Source organism: Notolepis coatsorum, assembly GCF_963971535.1.
Source record: "Notolepis coatsorum genome assembly, chromosome: 13".
NCBI lineage: Eukaryota > Metazoa > Chordata > Actinopteri > Aulopiformes > Paralepididae > Notolepis > Notolepis coatsorum.
Window position 1 is genome coordinate 143,749 of NC_140177.1, and position 18,919 is coordinate 162,667.

General features: G+C 43.1%; 1 protein-coding gene across 1 annotated transcript; it reads left to right on the forward strand.

The window, feature by feature from the left end:
* Positions 1–2,753: 2,753 nt before the first annotated feature.
* On the forward strand, positions 2,754–18,511 carry LOC311238839 (purine nucleoside phosphorylase LACC1-like; the record flags this gene model as incomplete). Its single annotated transcript, XM_084327040.1, has 6 exons — positions 2,754–2,769; positions 4,367–4,594; positions 6,991–7,169; positions 10,367–10,532; positions 12,699–12,924; positions 18,502–18,511. 6 exons carry the CDS (start codon positions 2,754–2,756, stop codon positions 18,509–18,511), a joined length of 825 nt encoding a protein of 274 aa, XP_084183166.1.
* Positions 18,512–18,919: the final 408 nt, after the last annotated feature.

Below are 18,919 nucleotides of genomic sequence, written 5' to 3' on the forward strand. Positions count from 1 at the left end.
TGTGAGACGCACAGCCACACGGCAGCAGCAGCTCCCTGACAACCCAGAGAGGAGCATGGTGTATAGCAGGGGTCGGCAATTAGGTTTGCCCACGGGCCAGATTTTCCCCAAGCCATTGTGTGGCGGGCCAATGATAATGAAAAATGTTTAACTCTGTCAAAATAAACGACATATACATGTTTGCACTGTCTTTTTTCTATTATAAAGTTCGCATTATAAATCGAATGTATTATTATTAGTATAACACATGAACAGATCAGTAAGGGTGCATTTGATTTGAAGCACCGACGGCGGGCGGGTGTATTATACATGTGACCTGCCGCACCAAAATACACACACACACATATATCCCTGGCTGAATAGTGACATCCTTAATACTATGGTATTAAATGGAAATGTAAAAAATGTAAAACTTCAGAAAACTTTTGATGGACATACTCATGGGTAGCCCTTCCTTAAAACCAAACACATATTGAATATCAAGATAATCATATCTGTCATACCCCACCCTTGCCCCCTTGCTTTTCATCCACTCCCATTGTCATCAGCCCACCTGTGAGTTATGCAGGTATTATGTACAGACCCCTATCTATTATAAAATAAAAGTTAGTGAAACTTAAAATAATACAAGGTGGATTTAAAGTAAAAACCCAACTCACCAGCTTCTATGAAGCAACTAATGTGATCCCCAGACAAAGTTAGAAGCAGTAAAAGTAGGTGAAAGGACGAGGCTCTCTCTCCTGGAGGTCATCATCCTACACCTTTCAGCAATGGCAGTAAAACTGAAGGACAGTTGAAATGCAAGTAGAGATGTAGTCTAACTGAACTGGAGGTCTGATGACTCACTGACAGCCTTGTCACTGGCAGGCCACACAGGGTATTGAGTAATAATATAATATCAGTTATTATCATCAGGAAGGGAGGGTGAAACACCAGGATGTTGTTGCTGTAAGAAGGGGTAGTAAGTGCACCGTCAGGTAAAAACCTTGTATCACCCCCCAAAAAAAAACCTCATCTTCAGATTGACATCCATGTATTTATCAAGTTATACACTGGATTTTGAATGGATTACAGTAAATGGACCACAGGGTCATGGAACCGTCATAGAGGACCATGTACGTTTTTTGATTAAAGTAAAAACATGAACATTTGCAAAATTGGAGATACAAGGTTTGCGCCCGACATCAACCGGCAGCTGGAGAATACAAAATACAGTAAAATAATATATACTTTTAACACAATTGTTTTGTAACAACATATTTTATATGTAATACAGTACTGTATAATTAATATGGCACTTGGCACAGTTCTGATTATAGAGGATTATTACACAGGGGAAATATTCATCACACAAAAAATAAATAATTGTTAACAGTGCATGAAGCGATTTATACACAATAAATAAACAAACTCATCAGAAATAAAAAGAAACTGAATGCTATATATCTCATCTTTACAGGAATGACTTCTCAGATAGTAGATTAAAGATATTTGGCACTTTAGTGAACAAAAACACAAATATACACAAATGATGAGAATCCCTCATCCAGATAGAGTACATGGGTAGCCCTTCCATAAAACCAAACACACATTTAATATTAACACAATAATGTCCGTCTCTCTCTCCATCTCTTCCAAAATGTCGCTGAACGTCCTCCGCGTTTCAAATTAGCTGTACAACTATTGAGACTGGACAGAGGAGTGGATGGAGTAATTGTTTCTCACATAGTATTTCTCCACCTTACAGTAAGTGCTCACAAAGAAAACAAAATGTGAAACTAGTTTGACACTGAAACAAAGGCGAATGTTTCTGTGGCTCCTTCCCGGCACTTCAAACCCTAACATTGTGGTCAATCAAGTGCAACATATTTTGACACGGAGAGCACAAATATGATTTACTAGAAGCGTTTTCTTTATACAAAGGCACAATGGTTTGATTTGTCAGTCAAGGGGTGTAATGAACGGCTGCACAAATCAACAAAGGCACATTCTGTCTTCAAATAGTCACTTCCTTCCTTCAACACCTCCCTAATCTGATCACATTTTTGTGAAAAAACTAAAAAACATATAAGGTACAAAAAAAATTACACACATACTGTATGCACAGCACACGCACACACACACCAGGGTTGTGCTCAACTGTCATTTTTTATTTCAATCAATTCAAAATGTAAAAACAATTGTATTATTTCTCAATAGGTTGGATTTGACAATCTTCTCCTCACAAAAGGTTTTTAAATATTTGACATTTTAAGAAATCCCTCTTCCTGCATTGATTGAATTGAACTCAACCCCCTAACACACACGCACAAACACCCACACACACACACACACGCACAAACACCCACACAAATCATATTCCTGCACAACTCAGGAGACATCTGACACACACACACACGATCCAACGTTTCCAATTCTAAGTAGGGCAGCAGCTTGTATCGTTCACTCAAGTCCTCAGAGATACACGATGTTGTCCTCTCCCCCGTCCTCTCCGTGCTGTCCCTCCAGGGAGAGGTAGGCCTGCGGGGTGAGGAGGGGGATGAGGGACGCAGAAGGGGGGTAGTCCTCCTCGTACAACCTGACATCGCCCGGGACTCCTGACCTCCACGACCCCATGGAGTAGCTGTCCAAGGGAGGGCTGAAGTCTGCCAGAACCAAAGCCAGAGAAGGACAGTGAACGAAAGGAACAACATCGTCGAGTTGCAGGTGACAGAACAACAAGTCACACTACAGCAGATACAACCCGGAGGATTATGCTACAGCTGGGAGGTATACCCAATATGAAGGTTTACTGTCATGGAGCTATGCAAAGGTTTGGATTACCATACAGTCGTCCATGTTTATGTTTATGTTTATTTAAGGATCCCCATTAGAAGCACCTAGGTGTGCCTCTAGCCTTCCTGGGGTCATGAATAGAAATACAATACAGTACAGTAAAATGCATACAACATTTTAAAAATAAAATAATAATAATTATATATATATATAATTATTATAATTTTATTAAAACATGTCCAATACTACAGTCTATTTATTTATTTATTTATATAAACGTACATACTGTACACACATACACAAATAAGAATATAGTTATACATATATTAAAACAATATATACATACTCAAATATTAATTTATAATCTTGCAGTATTAAAATGTCAAAGAAAATAATTACCAAACAAGTGAATGATGGGTTTAAGGCCCCCTGTGTAAAGTGTATTACTAATATTATGTGTGTTTGTGTGTGTGTGTTTTATATGCATGCAGCCTCTGAATGAGTCCCAATAGTGTATTTTCCTTGGAAAGTACATCAGAAATATTTCCAACGTGTTCTATTTGCCAATAAAAGGTTGCTGTGTCTCCCACCCCCAATTGCATCTTTATCACCCAACAAGCCAAACCCCTGGAATGGATTGAATGTCTGTGTGAGTGAATGGCAGGTAGTTTACAGTATAGTTGTTGTTCCTCGCCGGTTCTTTCAAAATGCCGAAGACATCCGACCGAGAGCATCTGAGATGATCCAAATATAATAGTTAATTTCCGACATAGGACTGTTTGTTCAGCATACTGAGAATGACGACAGAGCGGTTAGCAAACAGCCCTGGGGAGTTTACATCTTCATCAGGTGAACCAAGCAGGCGATAATAATAATAACACCACAGAATCGGTCAGTGACTCAGCGAATAGCGCTATTCTGAATACGGTAGATTAAAGTTCAAAATAATTTCATAATGCATTCATTAATCATCAATTACACAATTAGACCGCCTGTTGTGTTATAACGCAGTAACAACAAGACACTATACGTTAATTTGGTTTGTGCAGCGGTCAGCACAGAGGGGTTTCCATTGTAGGCGGAGACCGGAGACCGTCCCAAAGCAGAAGTTCCAACACTCCGCTGTAGTTTTAAGGAATTAAATGATCACACAGAAGAAGCATGTTCCTCTCTGTTATAAATAAAGATCGCCGGTGCCACTGCTGAGTCAGTATATATATATATGCACAGAAAGTTTGCAGTGGAAAGTCTCCTTGCATTTCGAGTAGTTAGGCTGCACTGCACATGAAAAGACAATCATGTCTGACGTTTTGATTTTAGATCTGATTCACGGCCCGTGCACCGCGTGCAGCGAATCCTTGGAAAAACGCGTTGTCGATAATATGTTACCTGTCCCCAGGGGAGGAGGACACAGATAGGCATGTTTTCATATTGTCACTGCATCGGCAGGGAAACGGCGACCGTTTAACAGTTAAAAACAAGCGTCTCAATGTCCATATCTTGGACTATGCAACCATCACGGAATGCTTATACAATTTCAAGCAAACCGTTGACAATTTGGACTTGAGTAATTTTCGCGTCATCACTTCAGCTCAAGGAAGAGCTGTATTGCTGCTGTTTCAAGGGCAGCTTTTCACGGCAGTGTACTCATTTGAGTACGCGGTCCAGCTCGACGACCAGCCGAGCTGTTCCCACCGCAGCCCCGGCGCCCAGGTTGAACCACCCCGAGATGTCAGTCAAGAAGAGGTGTCCAACTTTCTGCAGCAGTTACCTGCGCTCAAAGGAAACATCAATATCCTGAGGTCCACTCTTATCCCAGGTGGGTCATTATTTAATAGAGCAACGTGTCTGTGTGTGCGTGCGCGCGCCGCTCTCTCTGAATGTCAAGTGACAGGCAATGGTGGTGACTGACAATCATATACCCCCCCCCTCTCTCTCTCCTCTCTCTCTCTCTCTCTCTCTCTCTCTCTCTCTCTCTCTCTCTCTCTCTCTCTCTCTCTCTCTCTCTCTCTCTCTCTATCTCTCTCTCTCTCTCACACACTCATCCCAGGCAGGTGGGTATTAATAGAAGAGAGGCTAATGAATGCTCCCTCTCTTTCTTACTCTCTCTAGTCTAGGTCAAATTAATGAAATTGAACATTAGTCATGCCTTTCAGATATTTCTAAGCAAGGTGAACTAACCATGGCACCAGTGTGTTGCGTTGCTGATATCATAACTGGTTGCACACACGCTAATGACGCCACGTGCACGCGCGCTCCCGCGCATGCGCATAAATGTTCCTTCGGATAAGCACAGACTAAAAAGACAGTGCCTAATTGCCTCTACGAATGGAATGTAACACATTTCATTCCCAAGTTTTGTGTGAATATCTGAGAACGTATTTGAACACACCTGACGACCGGCGCTATTGATATGCAAAGTAGCCTGCTGGGTACTTACCGAGTTGGCGCATCAGTCGAGTGCAGCGCATTCCTGTGTGCACGCACGTGCACGCGCTTCTGCTCACAAAAGCATGGTTGCAACCCCGTCCCATGAGCAACGCATCCCTGATGTCACCCCACTCAGAGACCTGCACTGGCTCCCCATCGCCGCGCGAATTCGCTTCGAGGCCCTCGACCTGGCATTTCGTGCGGCGAAGGGAACGGCTGCCGCCTACGGTCAATGGTCTCTAACTACACACCCTCAAGACCCCTACGCTCTGCATCTTCTGGCCGCCTCCGACCAACTCCTATCCGAGCTCCGGGAGGGTCATCAAAGAAAAGCCGCCTATTCTCGGTCCTTGCTCCACAATGGTGGTGGAACAAACTTTCCCGAATCCCACCATAATTAGGACAGCCGAAACCCGACCAATCTTTCGCCGTCGACTGAAGACACACTTCTTCAATCAATATCTAAAAAAAAAATAATAATAATAAAACGAACCCTCTTACTGGCATGCACCTATACTAACATACACTCAACACCATAGCACTCAAGTCTTAACACTTTGATGAACATTGTTACTCCGCTGATATAGTTGTACCCTTCCTACTGACTTGTCATACAAAACGTGTAAGTCGCTTTGGATAAAAGTGTCAGCTAAATAACAAAATGTAAATGACAAGCTAGTCAGACTACTGCTTGACCTGACTCCTAGAACCCACCTCACCCCTGCCCACTTTGACAACCTAGGATGGCTTAGAGTAGACGACAGAGTACAGCAACTTGCAATGGGCCTGGTCTACAAGATACACTACGCGACCAAGGTACCCATATACATGTCAAAATACTTCCCAAAGGTCAGTGAATACCACAATCACAACACCAGAGGGAGCTCCACAAATTAAAACCCAGATTCGGCTCAAACAAGGGACTAAACACATTTCGCAATTATGCCACATCAATGTGGAACGCCCTACCCAAAGCTGTAAAGGAATGTGAATCACTACCCACTTTCAAAAGCACTCTCAAAGAACACCTACGGGAGACTGCAATTCGAAACTGGCCCCTACAAATGTCCTAACCCAGTTGTACAGTAAATGACCAAGTATGGCTTTGTCAGTATTCCAATGTACAGTGTAACTAGAGCTATTACTGCTATGGTAGCTAGCCTAGCCGCAATGCTATGGTCGATCCCATTCACGTTAGCATGTAAGCTAACAACAACAGGTTTAGTCTCTCGCTTTTCGATTTTCATTTTTTATTTGTATTTTTTACTTCGATTTGTGTGTGTGTGTGTGTGTGAACAATCCACTTTATTTATAGAGCACATTTAAAAACAACAAAGTTTACCAAGTGCTGTACAAGTCCCACAACATAAGATAAAAAAATAAATAAACAAAATAAAAAAGTTTCGAAGGTCAGCCCTAATGTATATACACACTTTTTCTGGACACTTTTTGTATCACAAACAGTACTGTATTTGCAAATCTGATATGTCATAAATGTATAGATGTAGCAGTACTGTCTATCTGTATGTCATGTATGTCATATATGTTATGATGAATTGAAAATGGGGGACCCTGATGTAAACAAGACAAAAGTCTTTCTCTGGTCTGCATCCCCTTAACAATTGTAAATTTGTATGTATTGAGCTGTACTGTACTGTACCCATTCTGCAATCTGTTAATAAACTTTTCAATCAATCAATCAATCAATCAATCAATCAATCAATGATCTATTTCTGTCTCTCTCTGCCCCTCCTCCCCTCTTTCGTTCTTCCTCTCTTTCTACAGACGGTTTTGGTCATGGCTTCAGTTCTCGTACAGGCGGTGTGTCCTCCCTCTCAACCATGTCCTCGCTCAACCTGTTCAGTAGCTCCAGAAGGAAGGATCCCAGGGCACTGGTGGCCGAGAATGTCCGTCGACTGGCCGTCGAGGCTGGCTTCTACCCCCGACCACTTCACTTGGTTAAGGTAGCCAACTAGAAGTGATTAGGGCTATCCTTGACCTCGACTAAAAGACGTTTTCAGTTGACCAATAGTTATAGTTATAATAGTCAACTAATCGATTCATCGATTTAATTGACAAATCTGTAAAATTGTGGTTTACACATGAAATCATGCAGAAGGACCTCTTTTTAAACCAGAGATGTACTGATGCTTCCTCTGGAAATAACTCATTCAGCTTGGAAAAAAAGCATTAACATTACTAATCGACTAACAAAGTGGGGAAACTAAGACCAAACCGACCAATTCATCGACTAAGAGGGAACTGCCCTAGAAATCATGTGCTTAGAAAGAAGATATCTTTTATTCTACAGTAGGTTCCTTTTTTGTCATGGTCCAAACCAAGTGAACCACCTCATTGGTTTCCAACATGGAGTCTGGAGGGATCGCTGAGGGTTCTTGAGAGGTGGTTCGGGTCCTTGAGGTGGTGCCAAGGGTCCTTGAGGTTGTTCAATGGGGGCGAAATGAGGAATAGCCCCCCTGTGAATCCCTTGACTCCTAACTACAGTATGCAATTCTTTAGTAAAGTATATCTAACAACAACACATAAAAAGTATTGTAAAATGTGGGTCTATGGGTCTAATAACCAGCATCTCCTACAGTCAGAAACGTAGGAATCTGTGTTTTGCTTGTATTTTATTGTTTTCTATTTATGCCTGTTTTACTGATCTTTTTTCTTACATTTATATTAATCTGAAAGTTTCAAGTTTCAAGTTTCTTTAATAGTTGTCATACAGAAGTACAGAATACTTTTGTACAAAATGCTTCTTACTGTTGCGCTCCAGAGACTGTGCATGACAAGATAAGTATGAAATAAAAACATAGTAAAAATTAGAAGTAAAAAAAGAGGTCACAGTGTTCAGTTTAGACATATGTACAATGTTCGTAGACGTAGTTACCATACAATATACAATACTGTGCAGTGTACTAATATACAATACTATATAGTGCAAGGCATAAATGGACGAGGTGCAGTTTAGGTACAATTCACAGTAGGTGTACGAGTTGTAGTGCAAATCCTTTATCAATAAATATAAAGTGTAAGTGTGTTTGTGTGATCTAAAGTGTGGAGAGTGGGTGCTGCAGTGTGTTGTTTGTTTGAGTGAGTGTGTGCGTGTGGGTGTGTGTGCTGTGTGCATTTGATGGTTGTTGCATAGTGATTATTGTTCGTTTAGCGATTATTGTTCGTTTAGCAGCCTGATGGCCTGGGGATAGAAGCTCCTTCTGAGTCTTTCTGTGCTCGCCATAAGACTCCGGTATCGCTTGCCTGACGGCAGCAGTTCAAAGAGGCAGTTGTTCGGGTGGCTCGAGTCCTTAATAATTCTCTTAGCCTTCCCCTTGCACCGCTTGTTGTAAATGTTCTGGAGGGTGGGAAGCCCCCCTCTAATTGTGCGTTCGGCTGAACGTGTCACTCTTTGTAGTCTGCTACGGTCTTGTGCAGTGCTATTCCCAAACCAGGAGGTGATGTTGCCGGTCAGGATGCTCTCTATTGTACATGAGTAGAAGTTCCTAAGGATCTTCTGACTGACTTGGAACTTCCTTAGGCGCCTGAGGAAGTAGAGGCGTTGTCGTGCCTTCTTCACAACACTGTCAATGTGTGTGGTCCATGTCAAGTCCTCGGATATGTGGGCTCCGAGGTACTTGAAACTGTTCACTCTCTCAACTGGTGCCCCGTCGATGCTGAGGGGGCTGTAGTCCTTGACCCCCGACCTCCTGAAGTCCACAATCATCTCTTTTGTTTTGCTGACGTTCAGGGAGAGGCAGTTCTCCTGACACCACTGTGACAGGTTCTCTACCTCTTCCAGGTAGGCCCTTTCGTCGTTGGCAGAGATCAGGCCCACCACTACTGTGTCATCAGCAAATTTGATGATGGTGTTGTTGTTCCGCTGTGCTACGCAGTCATGTGTGTACAGGGAGTAGAGGAGGGGGCTCAGAACACAGCCCTGGGGGGCCCCTATGTTGAGCGTGATGGATGAGGAGGTGCAGTTGCCGGCTCTTACCACCTGGGGTCTGCCCGTCAGGAAGTCCAGGACCCACTGGCACAGGTCATAGTTCAAGCCCAGGTCCCTGAGCTTGGCTATGAGTTTGGAGGGGACTATGGTATTGAATGCTGAGCTGTAGTCGATGAACAGCATTCTCACATAGTTCCCCTGCCTCTTGTCCAGATGTGATGCTGCTGTGTGCAGCACATGGGCTATTGCGTCCTCCGTGGACCTGTTGGGGCGATATGCAAATTGCAGAGGGTCCAGGTTGATGGGGAGGGAGGAACAGATGTAGCCCTTCACTAGCTTCTCAAAGCACTTCATGGCTATGGAGGTGAGGGCTACAGGGCGGTAGTCGTTGAGGCAAGCGGGCGTAGATTTTTTGGGTACAGGGATGATGGTGGACTTCTTCAGACAGGTGGGGATGACGGCCTGTTCCAAGGACAGGTTGAAGATGTCAGTGAATACCGGGGCCAGTTGGTCGGCACAGACTTTTAGGACGCGGCCGGGGATGCCGTCCGGTCCTGCTGCCTTCCTGATATCCACTTTTTTAAAGATCCGTCTCACCTCATGCTCTGTTACCCTGAACACTGAGTCTCCATCAGCAGACCCCCCCCCCCCCCATTGCCGTGGTTTGTAGGCTGGTGTTGTTATTCACAGCCTCAAACCTCGCATAGAAGGAGTTGAGATCATTTGCTAAGGAGATGTCACTGTTCAGTTTGAGGGGGGTTCCTTTGTAGTCTGTCATTGTTCTGAGGCCCTGCCACATGCCTCTAGAGTCAGCCTGTTCAAACTGAGGTTCAACTTTATCCCTGTAACGCCGTTTTGCCTCTATTACTGCTCTCCTGACGTTGTATCTTGCCATCTTGTGTTCTTCCATGTTGCCTGTCACCAGCCCGGTGTTGTATGCTGATGTGCGCACTTTCAGAGCCTCACGGACGGATTTGTCTACCCAGGGCTTTTGATTTGGGTAGATATTAATTTTAAGGCGCTACTAATGTTTTGTATACTCAGTGTATCTGTCACTGGCAAATCTGTTGATCAAATAAGCCTCCTCTACTTTTACTGGTATAAGCAATTTTACGTCTCAGGCATGACCAGCTTCTTGACCAGCTAAGATGTATTTTACTTCCTACTTTAACAAATGGGTTTGTGCTTCTTATTGGCCATTTGTTGTGACAGGTGAATCACGCCAGCAATGTGTGGGTGATGGGGAAGGCAGAGCCAGAGAGCTATGACGCCATCGTCACCAATCAGTCTGGTGTTGTCATAGCAGCGCCAGGGGCTGACTGCATGACTCTCCTTTTCGCTGACCCTGTGTCAAAGGTCATCGGGGCTGCTCATGCCGGTAGGTAACCGGGTCACTTTGGTGAAGAGGATGGGGAAGTCTGAGAGGCAAAATAGGAGATTGTAGAAGAGAAGGTTCTGTTGAGATGCAACCCTAAGCTAGGAGGACATGGGGTTGTCCTCAACTGGAGACATTCTTTTAGTCGACTTAACATTCAGAATATTTGTTGACTAATCGACAAATCTTCAAAATTGAGTTTCCGTGCATATAATCACGCAGAAGGGCCTTTTTTGAGTCTTGTGTTTACCAGACACATGCTCATCATTCTCTTGAAAAAAAAACTCATTCAGCATGAAAATAGCATAAAGAGTGACTACCGGTAATCAGCTAAATTCTTTGGTATGTGCTGGCAGGAGGTTTATTTATATATTCATTCACAATTTAAAATAACATTATCATGAAAAACCATGGGGCTGCCACTTTGGTGAGGTTAATCACTGAGTTGCCTGGCAAGGACTGTGTTTTTTTTGTCTATTGCTATGGGGTGGATAGAAGATCATCAAAACAACTATAATGGGTAGCTCATTGTGAGGCTATTAAATCTTTCATTTGAATTTGGATTTCACGATGGGTTTTTTGTTCTTGATTTATTGTGATGTTTCTTCTTGACTTGTTTAAATAAGACTTGTCCAGCCCGGCGGCTGGGTGGCGCAGCGCACAAGGCGCTCGTCACCAACGCAAGAGACACTGGTATCGAATCCAGCTGTCAGCGTTGCTTCCGGCTTGGCCGGCTGTCATACTGGCTCGATTGGCAGAGTCAGCGGGAGGGAAGCCGGTGGGTGGGTCTGGGTCGTTGTGGACAGCGACTCCTACAGTTCGGTCGGGGCGCCTGCACAGCGAGGGAAGGATCTAAGAGAGGTAGTGTGACCTTCCACACGTTACATTTTCTCAGTGAGAGTCCGCGCTGCCAGGTGAAAAAGAAGTGGTGGGCTGGGTACACATGTGTCGGAGGAAGCATGTGATAGTCTCCGCCCTCCCGGACCGACGGTAGGGGGTAGAGTGCGCAACGACCAGGAAGGGGATTGGGAATTGGCATAACGACTAACATTGGGAGGGGAGAAAAACGGAAAAAGAAGGGGGGATAAGATAATAAAAAAAGACTTGTCCAGCCCATGGGGACATTAATGTGTGATTGCGGGCTTGACAAATCACTTTGATTTGATTTGAATTACATTTGATTTGATTTATTTATTTACAGGAAAGAAGGCGTTTGAAATACAAAGATATGAGGGGCTTGAGCCCTACCCAGTAGACCTACTGATTTACAGAGGCTTCCCTGTTCCTGTAAGTAATTTATAAGTAATTTAGGAGTCATTTAGGACCTGCTCCGAGGTCATCAATTGGCACACATGCGATGCATGCATGCAATTCGTATCTGCGATTAACCCATCCCGTCGCCCTTCCCCCCCAAGGGCAGCCGGGAGCAGACAGGCGTCAACGTGAGCCGCGCCAGGGGACCAATCCAAGTGCTCCTGTCCGTCTTCGTCAAGGACGCCACAGCGTTAGCGATCTTGTTGTTGTGCATGTTTTTCCATTGGGTTTATCTTATCGGGGGGGAAACCCTTGCGAGCACGGGGAGAACATGCAAACTCCACACAGAAAGGCCTGGGAGATACCCCACCTGGGTAACTGGCATCATGGAAACCTGGTCCCCAAGCGGGAATCGAACCCTGGACCTTCTTGCTGTGAGGCGACAGTGTTAACCACTACACCACTACACCACCGTGGCCAGATGATGAGTAGTTAGAAATAGTCAAGCAATGGAATAAGTGGAATAAATAGGAGCAATATATCGGGGAATGTTAAAGATGGTTGAGTGGGGATGATTCCAGAGTAACTTGCCTGACAAGTTAAATCATCCACACATCAAGTAGCCTATATCAACGTTTTAAATTAAAATCAAATGTTACCATTTGGATGACGGTCCGATAGATGAGACGATGAGAGCAGTGTGTAAAATGAAGGTCCCGTTTGAACTATCTACACGATTAACAATATTCTCCCCCCTTGTTGTTTAATCACAGATCTAGCACAACACAGGCATGTGCTCATCTGCACAGCTCTCAGTCATATCAGACCGTTCATTTCTCAAAATAATGGAGGCTGTAGAATTTGTTCCGTTTCCCCCCAAAACACCCTCCTTACTTATTCTCCGCCTCTCCTCAGGGTGGAAGGGAACCCTGATGGGAGTTGCTATGGCAACGGTCTGTGCCATGGTGAGGGAGTTTGGCTGCAGGGCGAGTGACATCGTCGTGGTGATCGGACCGTCGGTGGCGGCGTGCTGTTTCACCCTGGAGAGAGACCAGGCCATGGAGTTTCACAGCATCCACCTTGACTGCGTCCCTGATCCACATTCACACAGACCCCACGTCGACATCCGCCTCGCTACCAGGTAAAGGAATCACTAGAGAATGAATTAGAACGCGGTGGTGCCTGTCTCAGGCAACATAGCTACATGTGTTGGTAACTGTGATCATTTTCTACCAAGCTGCATCAGAGTCATGCTCATAATTACAGTATATATAACTCCTACCATTGCTATTGACCATATTCACATGGTGGCAATTGTGGGAACAGGGTGGAAAGGAACCCCACCTGTGCATGGCATGAAAGCAAAATGGCCGCCGTATGAATATGGTCAATAGAGATGAGGTAAATCAGTAATCCCATGGAAGCAGAGTTTGTGGCACAACTTCACCTACTTCCAAGGTGCACAGAGAGCAGGAAAACAAGTCTAAAGGTTAAAGCTCCAGCAACAATTGTAGTATATAGAATAACTTTACAACATTGTTCTATATACTAGTGTTGTTGGAGTTTTGACTCTTGTAATGTAAATGTCAGTAATCCTGACATCTCCAATAGAACTAGAATGACATACTGACATCTCTAATATAATGGAAGAGAAAGGCCTCTCTATAAACCTAGGCTGTAAGATAAGATAGGATGGTCCTTTATTAATCTCCTTGGGAAAATTCAGGGCAAATGTCCCAAGCTATAAATAAGAACAACAATAAAATGATAACAGAATTATGTAGCTGATGTATTTATTTATTCCAAGTCATTTGCAGTGTGTGTAGTGCTATTATTTATTTTTCCGACATCAAATAACGTAATTTCTTATCGTACAAATATTGTCATATTTATTTTAATTGTGATTAAGTAATTAATTCCAAGGAGGCCTGTAGCGTTGACATGAAGGAATCACTATGAGAACACAGTCTGTCAAGTTAATAAAATGTTAATAAAAAAATTAATAAATACAGTGTCTGTGTTGTGTTGCCCCAAACGCGTGAATATTAAAGGCAACCAACTTGTGTTCAGCTTTTCGTTCAGCGTTTCTCTGATTGGCCACACGGCCAATCAATCATCCACTAGCACACGCCCTTGCGGCAAGAGAGACGCGGCAGGAGCGCTGGTCGAACCAGCGGTGTTCTGTTGTGTGACTGTACTACAGCGGTGTTCTGTTGTGTGACTGTACTAAACTCTTCCACCACATGACCGACATTTGACATACAGTACACCTCCTATCAATGTTGGGATTATGTTTGGTCATGACAAAACAATAAAAATCGCTACTGTTAGTAATGCTGCCACCACCCACTTCAATGACAGAGCTCTCATATTTGCGAATGCATAAACTATATCTTAAATTATGGCGATGTGTCTAATATGGCTGTCGCGAAGTCATTGATAAGCGACAGCCATATTAGAAACATAGCCATAATTTAAGATATAGTTTATGCATTCGCAAAATATGAGAGCGCGCCGCTGTCATTGAAGGGCTTCCTACAACAGAGCACCGCCGCTGCTGCTGCTGAAGCTGTATCAAGCCGGCGGCGGCACACGAAAGCCGGGGATAAACCACCGCGTCGCCCCGCTGGCGCTTCAGGCTCAGCAGCCTCCACAGGCGAAATATCATATAACGTTACAGTTCCACACTGATGTACAGTGAGTGTCTAATATGGCTGTCGCGAAGTCATTGATAAGCGACAGCCATATTAGACACATAGCCATAATTTAAGATATAGTTTATGCATTCGCAAAATCCAAAATATGAGAGCGCGCCGCTGTCATTGAAGGGCTTCCTACAACAGAGCACCGCCGCTGCTGCTGCTGAAGCTGTATCAAGCCGGCGGCGGCGCACGAAAGCCGGGGATAAACCACTGCGTCGCCCCGCTGGCGCTTCAGGCTCAGCAGCCTCCACGGGCGAAATAACATATAACGTTACAGTTCCACACTGATGTACAGTGAGTGTCTAATATGGCTGTCGTGAAGTCATGCCTCTCCCTCTGACAATATCATAATGATGTGTTTTCTATATTATATCCACAATCATTCATCTAAAAAATTGTATGGGCTTTGATTAAACATGTAACCTACACCTACTGTAACTTACTGTACCTCTGCTTCCTACAGCACAGCAGGTAATGGCGTTAATCAATGGAACGCGAAACATAATAACGTTACGCTTTCTAGTTCAGCGCATTTCATAACTGTATGGGCTTTGTTTATACACGAGTGAATCTGGTAGTTGGTTGTTAAAAACGCGAAACATAATAACGTTACGCTTTCTAGTTCAGCGCATTTCATAACTGTATGGGCTTTGTTTATACACGAGTGAAACAGCAGCCCAACACAAGTGCGTTGGAACAGCAGCCCATGGTACACAAGTTGGTTGCCCGCGCTGCCGCTCGCTTGCGCTCCTTGGATTTCATTTGGGACGTGGGACGACTGCGCTTGCCTGCGCGTGGGGGCGCGGCCAATCAGAGAAAAGCCGAACACAAGTTGGTTGCCTTTAATATTCACGCGCCCCAAACAGCGTTTCCCCAACGCCACATGGTGGACAATGTGGGCAACATGCACAGAGTACAGCAACTTGCAATGGGCCTGGTCTACAAGATACACTACATGACTATAAGGTACCCATGTACATGTCAAAATACTTCCCAAACAAAGGTCAGTGAATACCATGCGACCACAACACCAGAGGGAGCTCCACAAATCATGTTAAACCCAGATTCGGCTCAAACAAGGGACTAAACACGTTAATGTAATATAATTACTAGTCCATTCCAGACATAAATGCTGCATCATGTACAATTGATAGATGGGCTACTACTATTGATTACATGTTGTACATGTTGTTGTGTGATGTTTCAGCAGCAGCAGCAGCTGTGGACAAGGAGGATTCAAGTGGTGGTCTTTCTTCAGACAGAGTGGAACTGGAACATCATATGGTGAGTGAGTGAGTGAGTGAGTGAGTATCTCTCCATCACTCACTTTGTCAATGTAAATGTTTTGGTACATTGGGGTTAAAGGAAACGGAAGAAAAAAAAAAAATCAAAATGTGATGGGGCTGGGCTCTGTTTACTGCAGGACCCCGGCTCTCTATATCTGATGATCTGACCAGTGTGAGACGCACAGCCACACGGCAGCAGCAGCAGCTCCCTGACAACCCAGAGAGGAGCATGGTGTATAGCAGGGGTCGGCAATTAGGTTTGCCCACGGGCCAGATTTTCCCCAAGCCATTGTGTGGCAGGCCAATGATAATGAAAAATGTTTAACTCTGTCAAAATAAACGACATATACATGTTTGCACTGTCTTTTTTCTATTATAAAGTGCCTCTCACACAGTGCATAACACATGAACAGATCAGTCATTTGATTTTAATGCAGGTGCTCGCATTATAAATCGAATGTATTATTATTAGTATAACACATGAACAGATCAGTAAGGGTGCATTTGATTTGAAGCACCGACGGCGGGCGGGTGTATTATACATGTGACCTGCCGCACCAAAATACACACACACACATATATCCCTGGCTGAATAGTGACATCCTTAATACTATGGTATTAAATGGAAATGTAAAAAACGTAAAACTTCAGAAAACTTTTGATGGACATACTCATGGGTAGCCCTTCCTTAAAACCAAACACATATTGAATATCAAGATAATCATATCTGTCATACCCCACCCTTGCCCCCTTGCTTTTCATCCACTCCCATTGTCATCAGCCCACCTGTGAGTTATGCAGGTATTATGTACAGACCCCTATCTATTATAAAATAAAAGTTAGTGAAACTTAAAATAATACAAGGTGGATTTAAAGTAAAAACCCAACTCACCAGCTTCTATGAAGCAACTAATGTGATCCCCAGACAAAGTTAGAAGCAGTAAAAGTAGGTGAAAGGACAAGGCTCTCTCTCCTGGAGGTCATCATCCTACACCTTTCAGCAATGGCAGTAAAACTGAAGGACAGTTGAAATGCAAGTAGAGATGTAGTCTAACTGAACTGGAGGTCTGATGACTCACTGACAGCCTTGTCACTGGCTGCAGGCCACACAGGGTATTGAGTAATAATATAATATCAGTTATTATCATCAGGAAGGGAGGGTGAAACACCAGGATGTTGTTGCTGTAAGAAGGGGTAGTAAGTGCGCCGTCAGGTAAAAACCTTGTATCACCCCCCAAAAAAAAACCTCATCTTCAGATTGACATCCATGTATTTATCAAGTTATACACTGGATTTTGAATGGATTACAGTAAATGGACCACAGGGTCATGGAACCGTCATAGAGGACCATGTACGTTTTTGATTAAAGTAAAAACATGAACATTTGCAAAATTGGAGATACAAGGTTTGCGCCCGACATCAACCGGCAGCTGGAGAATACAAAATACAGTAAAATAATATATACTTTTAACACAATTGTTTTGTAACAACATATTTTATATGTAATACAGTACTGTATAATTAATATGGCACTTGGCACAGTTCTGATTATAGAGGATTATTACACAGGGGAAATATTCATCACACAAAAAATAAATCATTGTTAACAGTGCATGAAGCGATTTATACACAATAAATAAACAAACTCATCAGAAATAAAAAGAAACTGAATGCTATATATCTCATCTTTACAGGAATGACTTCTCAGATAGTAGATTAAAGATATTTGGCACTTTAGTGAACAAAAACACAAATATACACAAATTATGAGAATCTCTCATCCAGATAGAGTACATGGGTAGCCCTTCCATAAAACCAAACACACATTTAATATTAACACAATAATGTCCGTCTCTCTCTCCATCTCTTCCAAAATGTCGCTGAACGTCCTCCACGTTTCAAATTAGCTGTACAACTATTGAGACTGGACAGAGGAGTGGATGGAGTAATTGTTTCTCACATAGTATTTCTCCACCTTACAGTAAGTGCTCACAAAGAAAACAAAATGTGAAACTAGTTTGACACTGAAACAAAGGCCAATGTTTCTGCGGCTGGCTTCCCGGCACTTCAAACCCTAACATTGTGGTCAATCAAGTGCAACATATTTTGACACGGAGAGCACAAATATGATTTACTAGAAGCGTTTTCTTTATACAAAGGCACAATGGTTTGATTTGTCAGTCAAGGGGTGTAATGAACGGCTGCACAAATCAACAAAGGCACATTCTGTCTTCAAATAGTCACTTCCTTCCTTCAACACCTCCCTAATCTGATCACATTTTTGTGAAAAAACATATAAGGTACAAAAAAAATTACACACATACTGTATGCACACGCACACACACACCAGGGTTGTGCTCAACTGTCATTTTTTTTTCAATCAATTCAAAATGTAAAAACAATTGTATTATTTCTCAATAGGTTGGATTTGACAATCTTCTCCTCACAAAAGGTTTTTAAATATTTGATATTTTAAGAAATCCCTCTTCCTGCATTGATTGAATTGAACTCAACCCCCTAACACACACGCACAAACACCCACACACACACACACACACGCACAAACACCCACACAAATCATATTCCTGCACAACTCAGGAGACATCTGACACACACACACGATCCAACGTTTCCAATTCTAAGTAGGGCAGCAGCTTGTATCGTTCACTCAAGTCCTCAGAGATACACGATGTTGTCCTCTCCCCCGTCCTCTCCGTGCTGTCCCTCCAGGGAGAGGTAGGCCTGCGGGGTGAGGAGGGGGATGAGGGACGCAGATAATTATTATAATTTTATTAAAACATGTCCAATACTACAGTCTATTTATTTATTTATTTATATAAACGTACATACTGTACACACATACACAAATAAGAATATAGTTATACATATATTAAAACAATATATACATACTCAAATATTAATTTATAATCTTGCAGTATTAAAATGTCAAAGAAAATAATTACCAAACAAGTGAATGATGGGTTTAAGGCCCCCTGTGTAAAGTGTATTACTAATATTATGTGTGTTTGTGTGTGTGTGTGTGTGTGTGTGTGTGTGTGTGTGTGTGTGTGTGTGTGTGTGTTTTATATGCATGCAGCCTCTGAATGAGTCCCCAATAGTGTATTTTCCTTGGAAAGTACATCAGAAA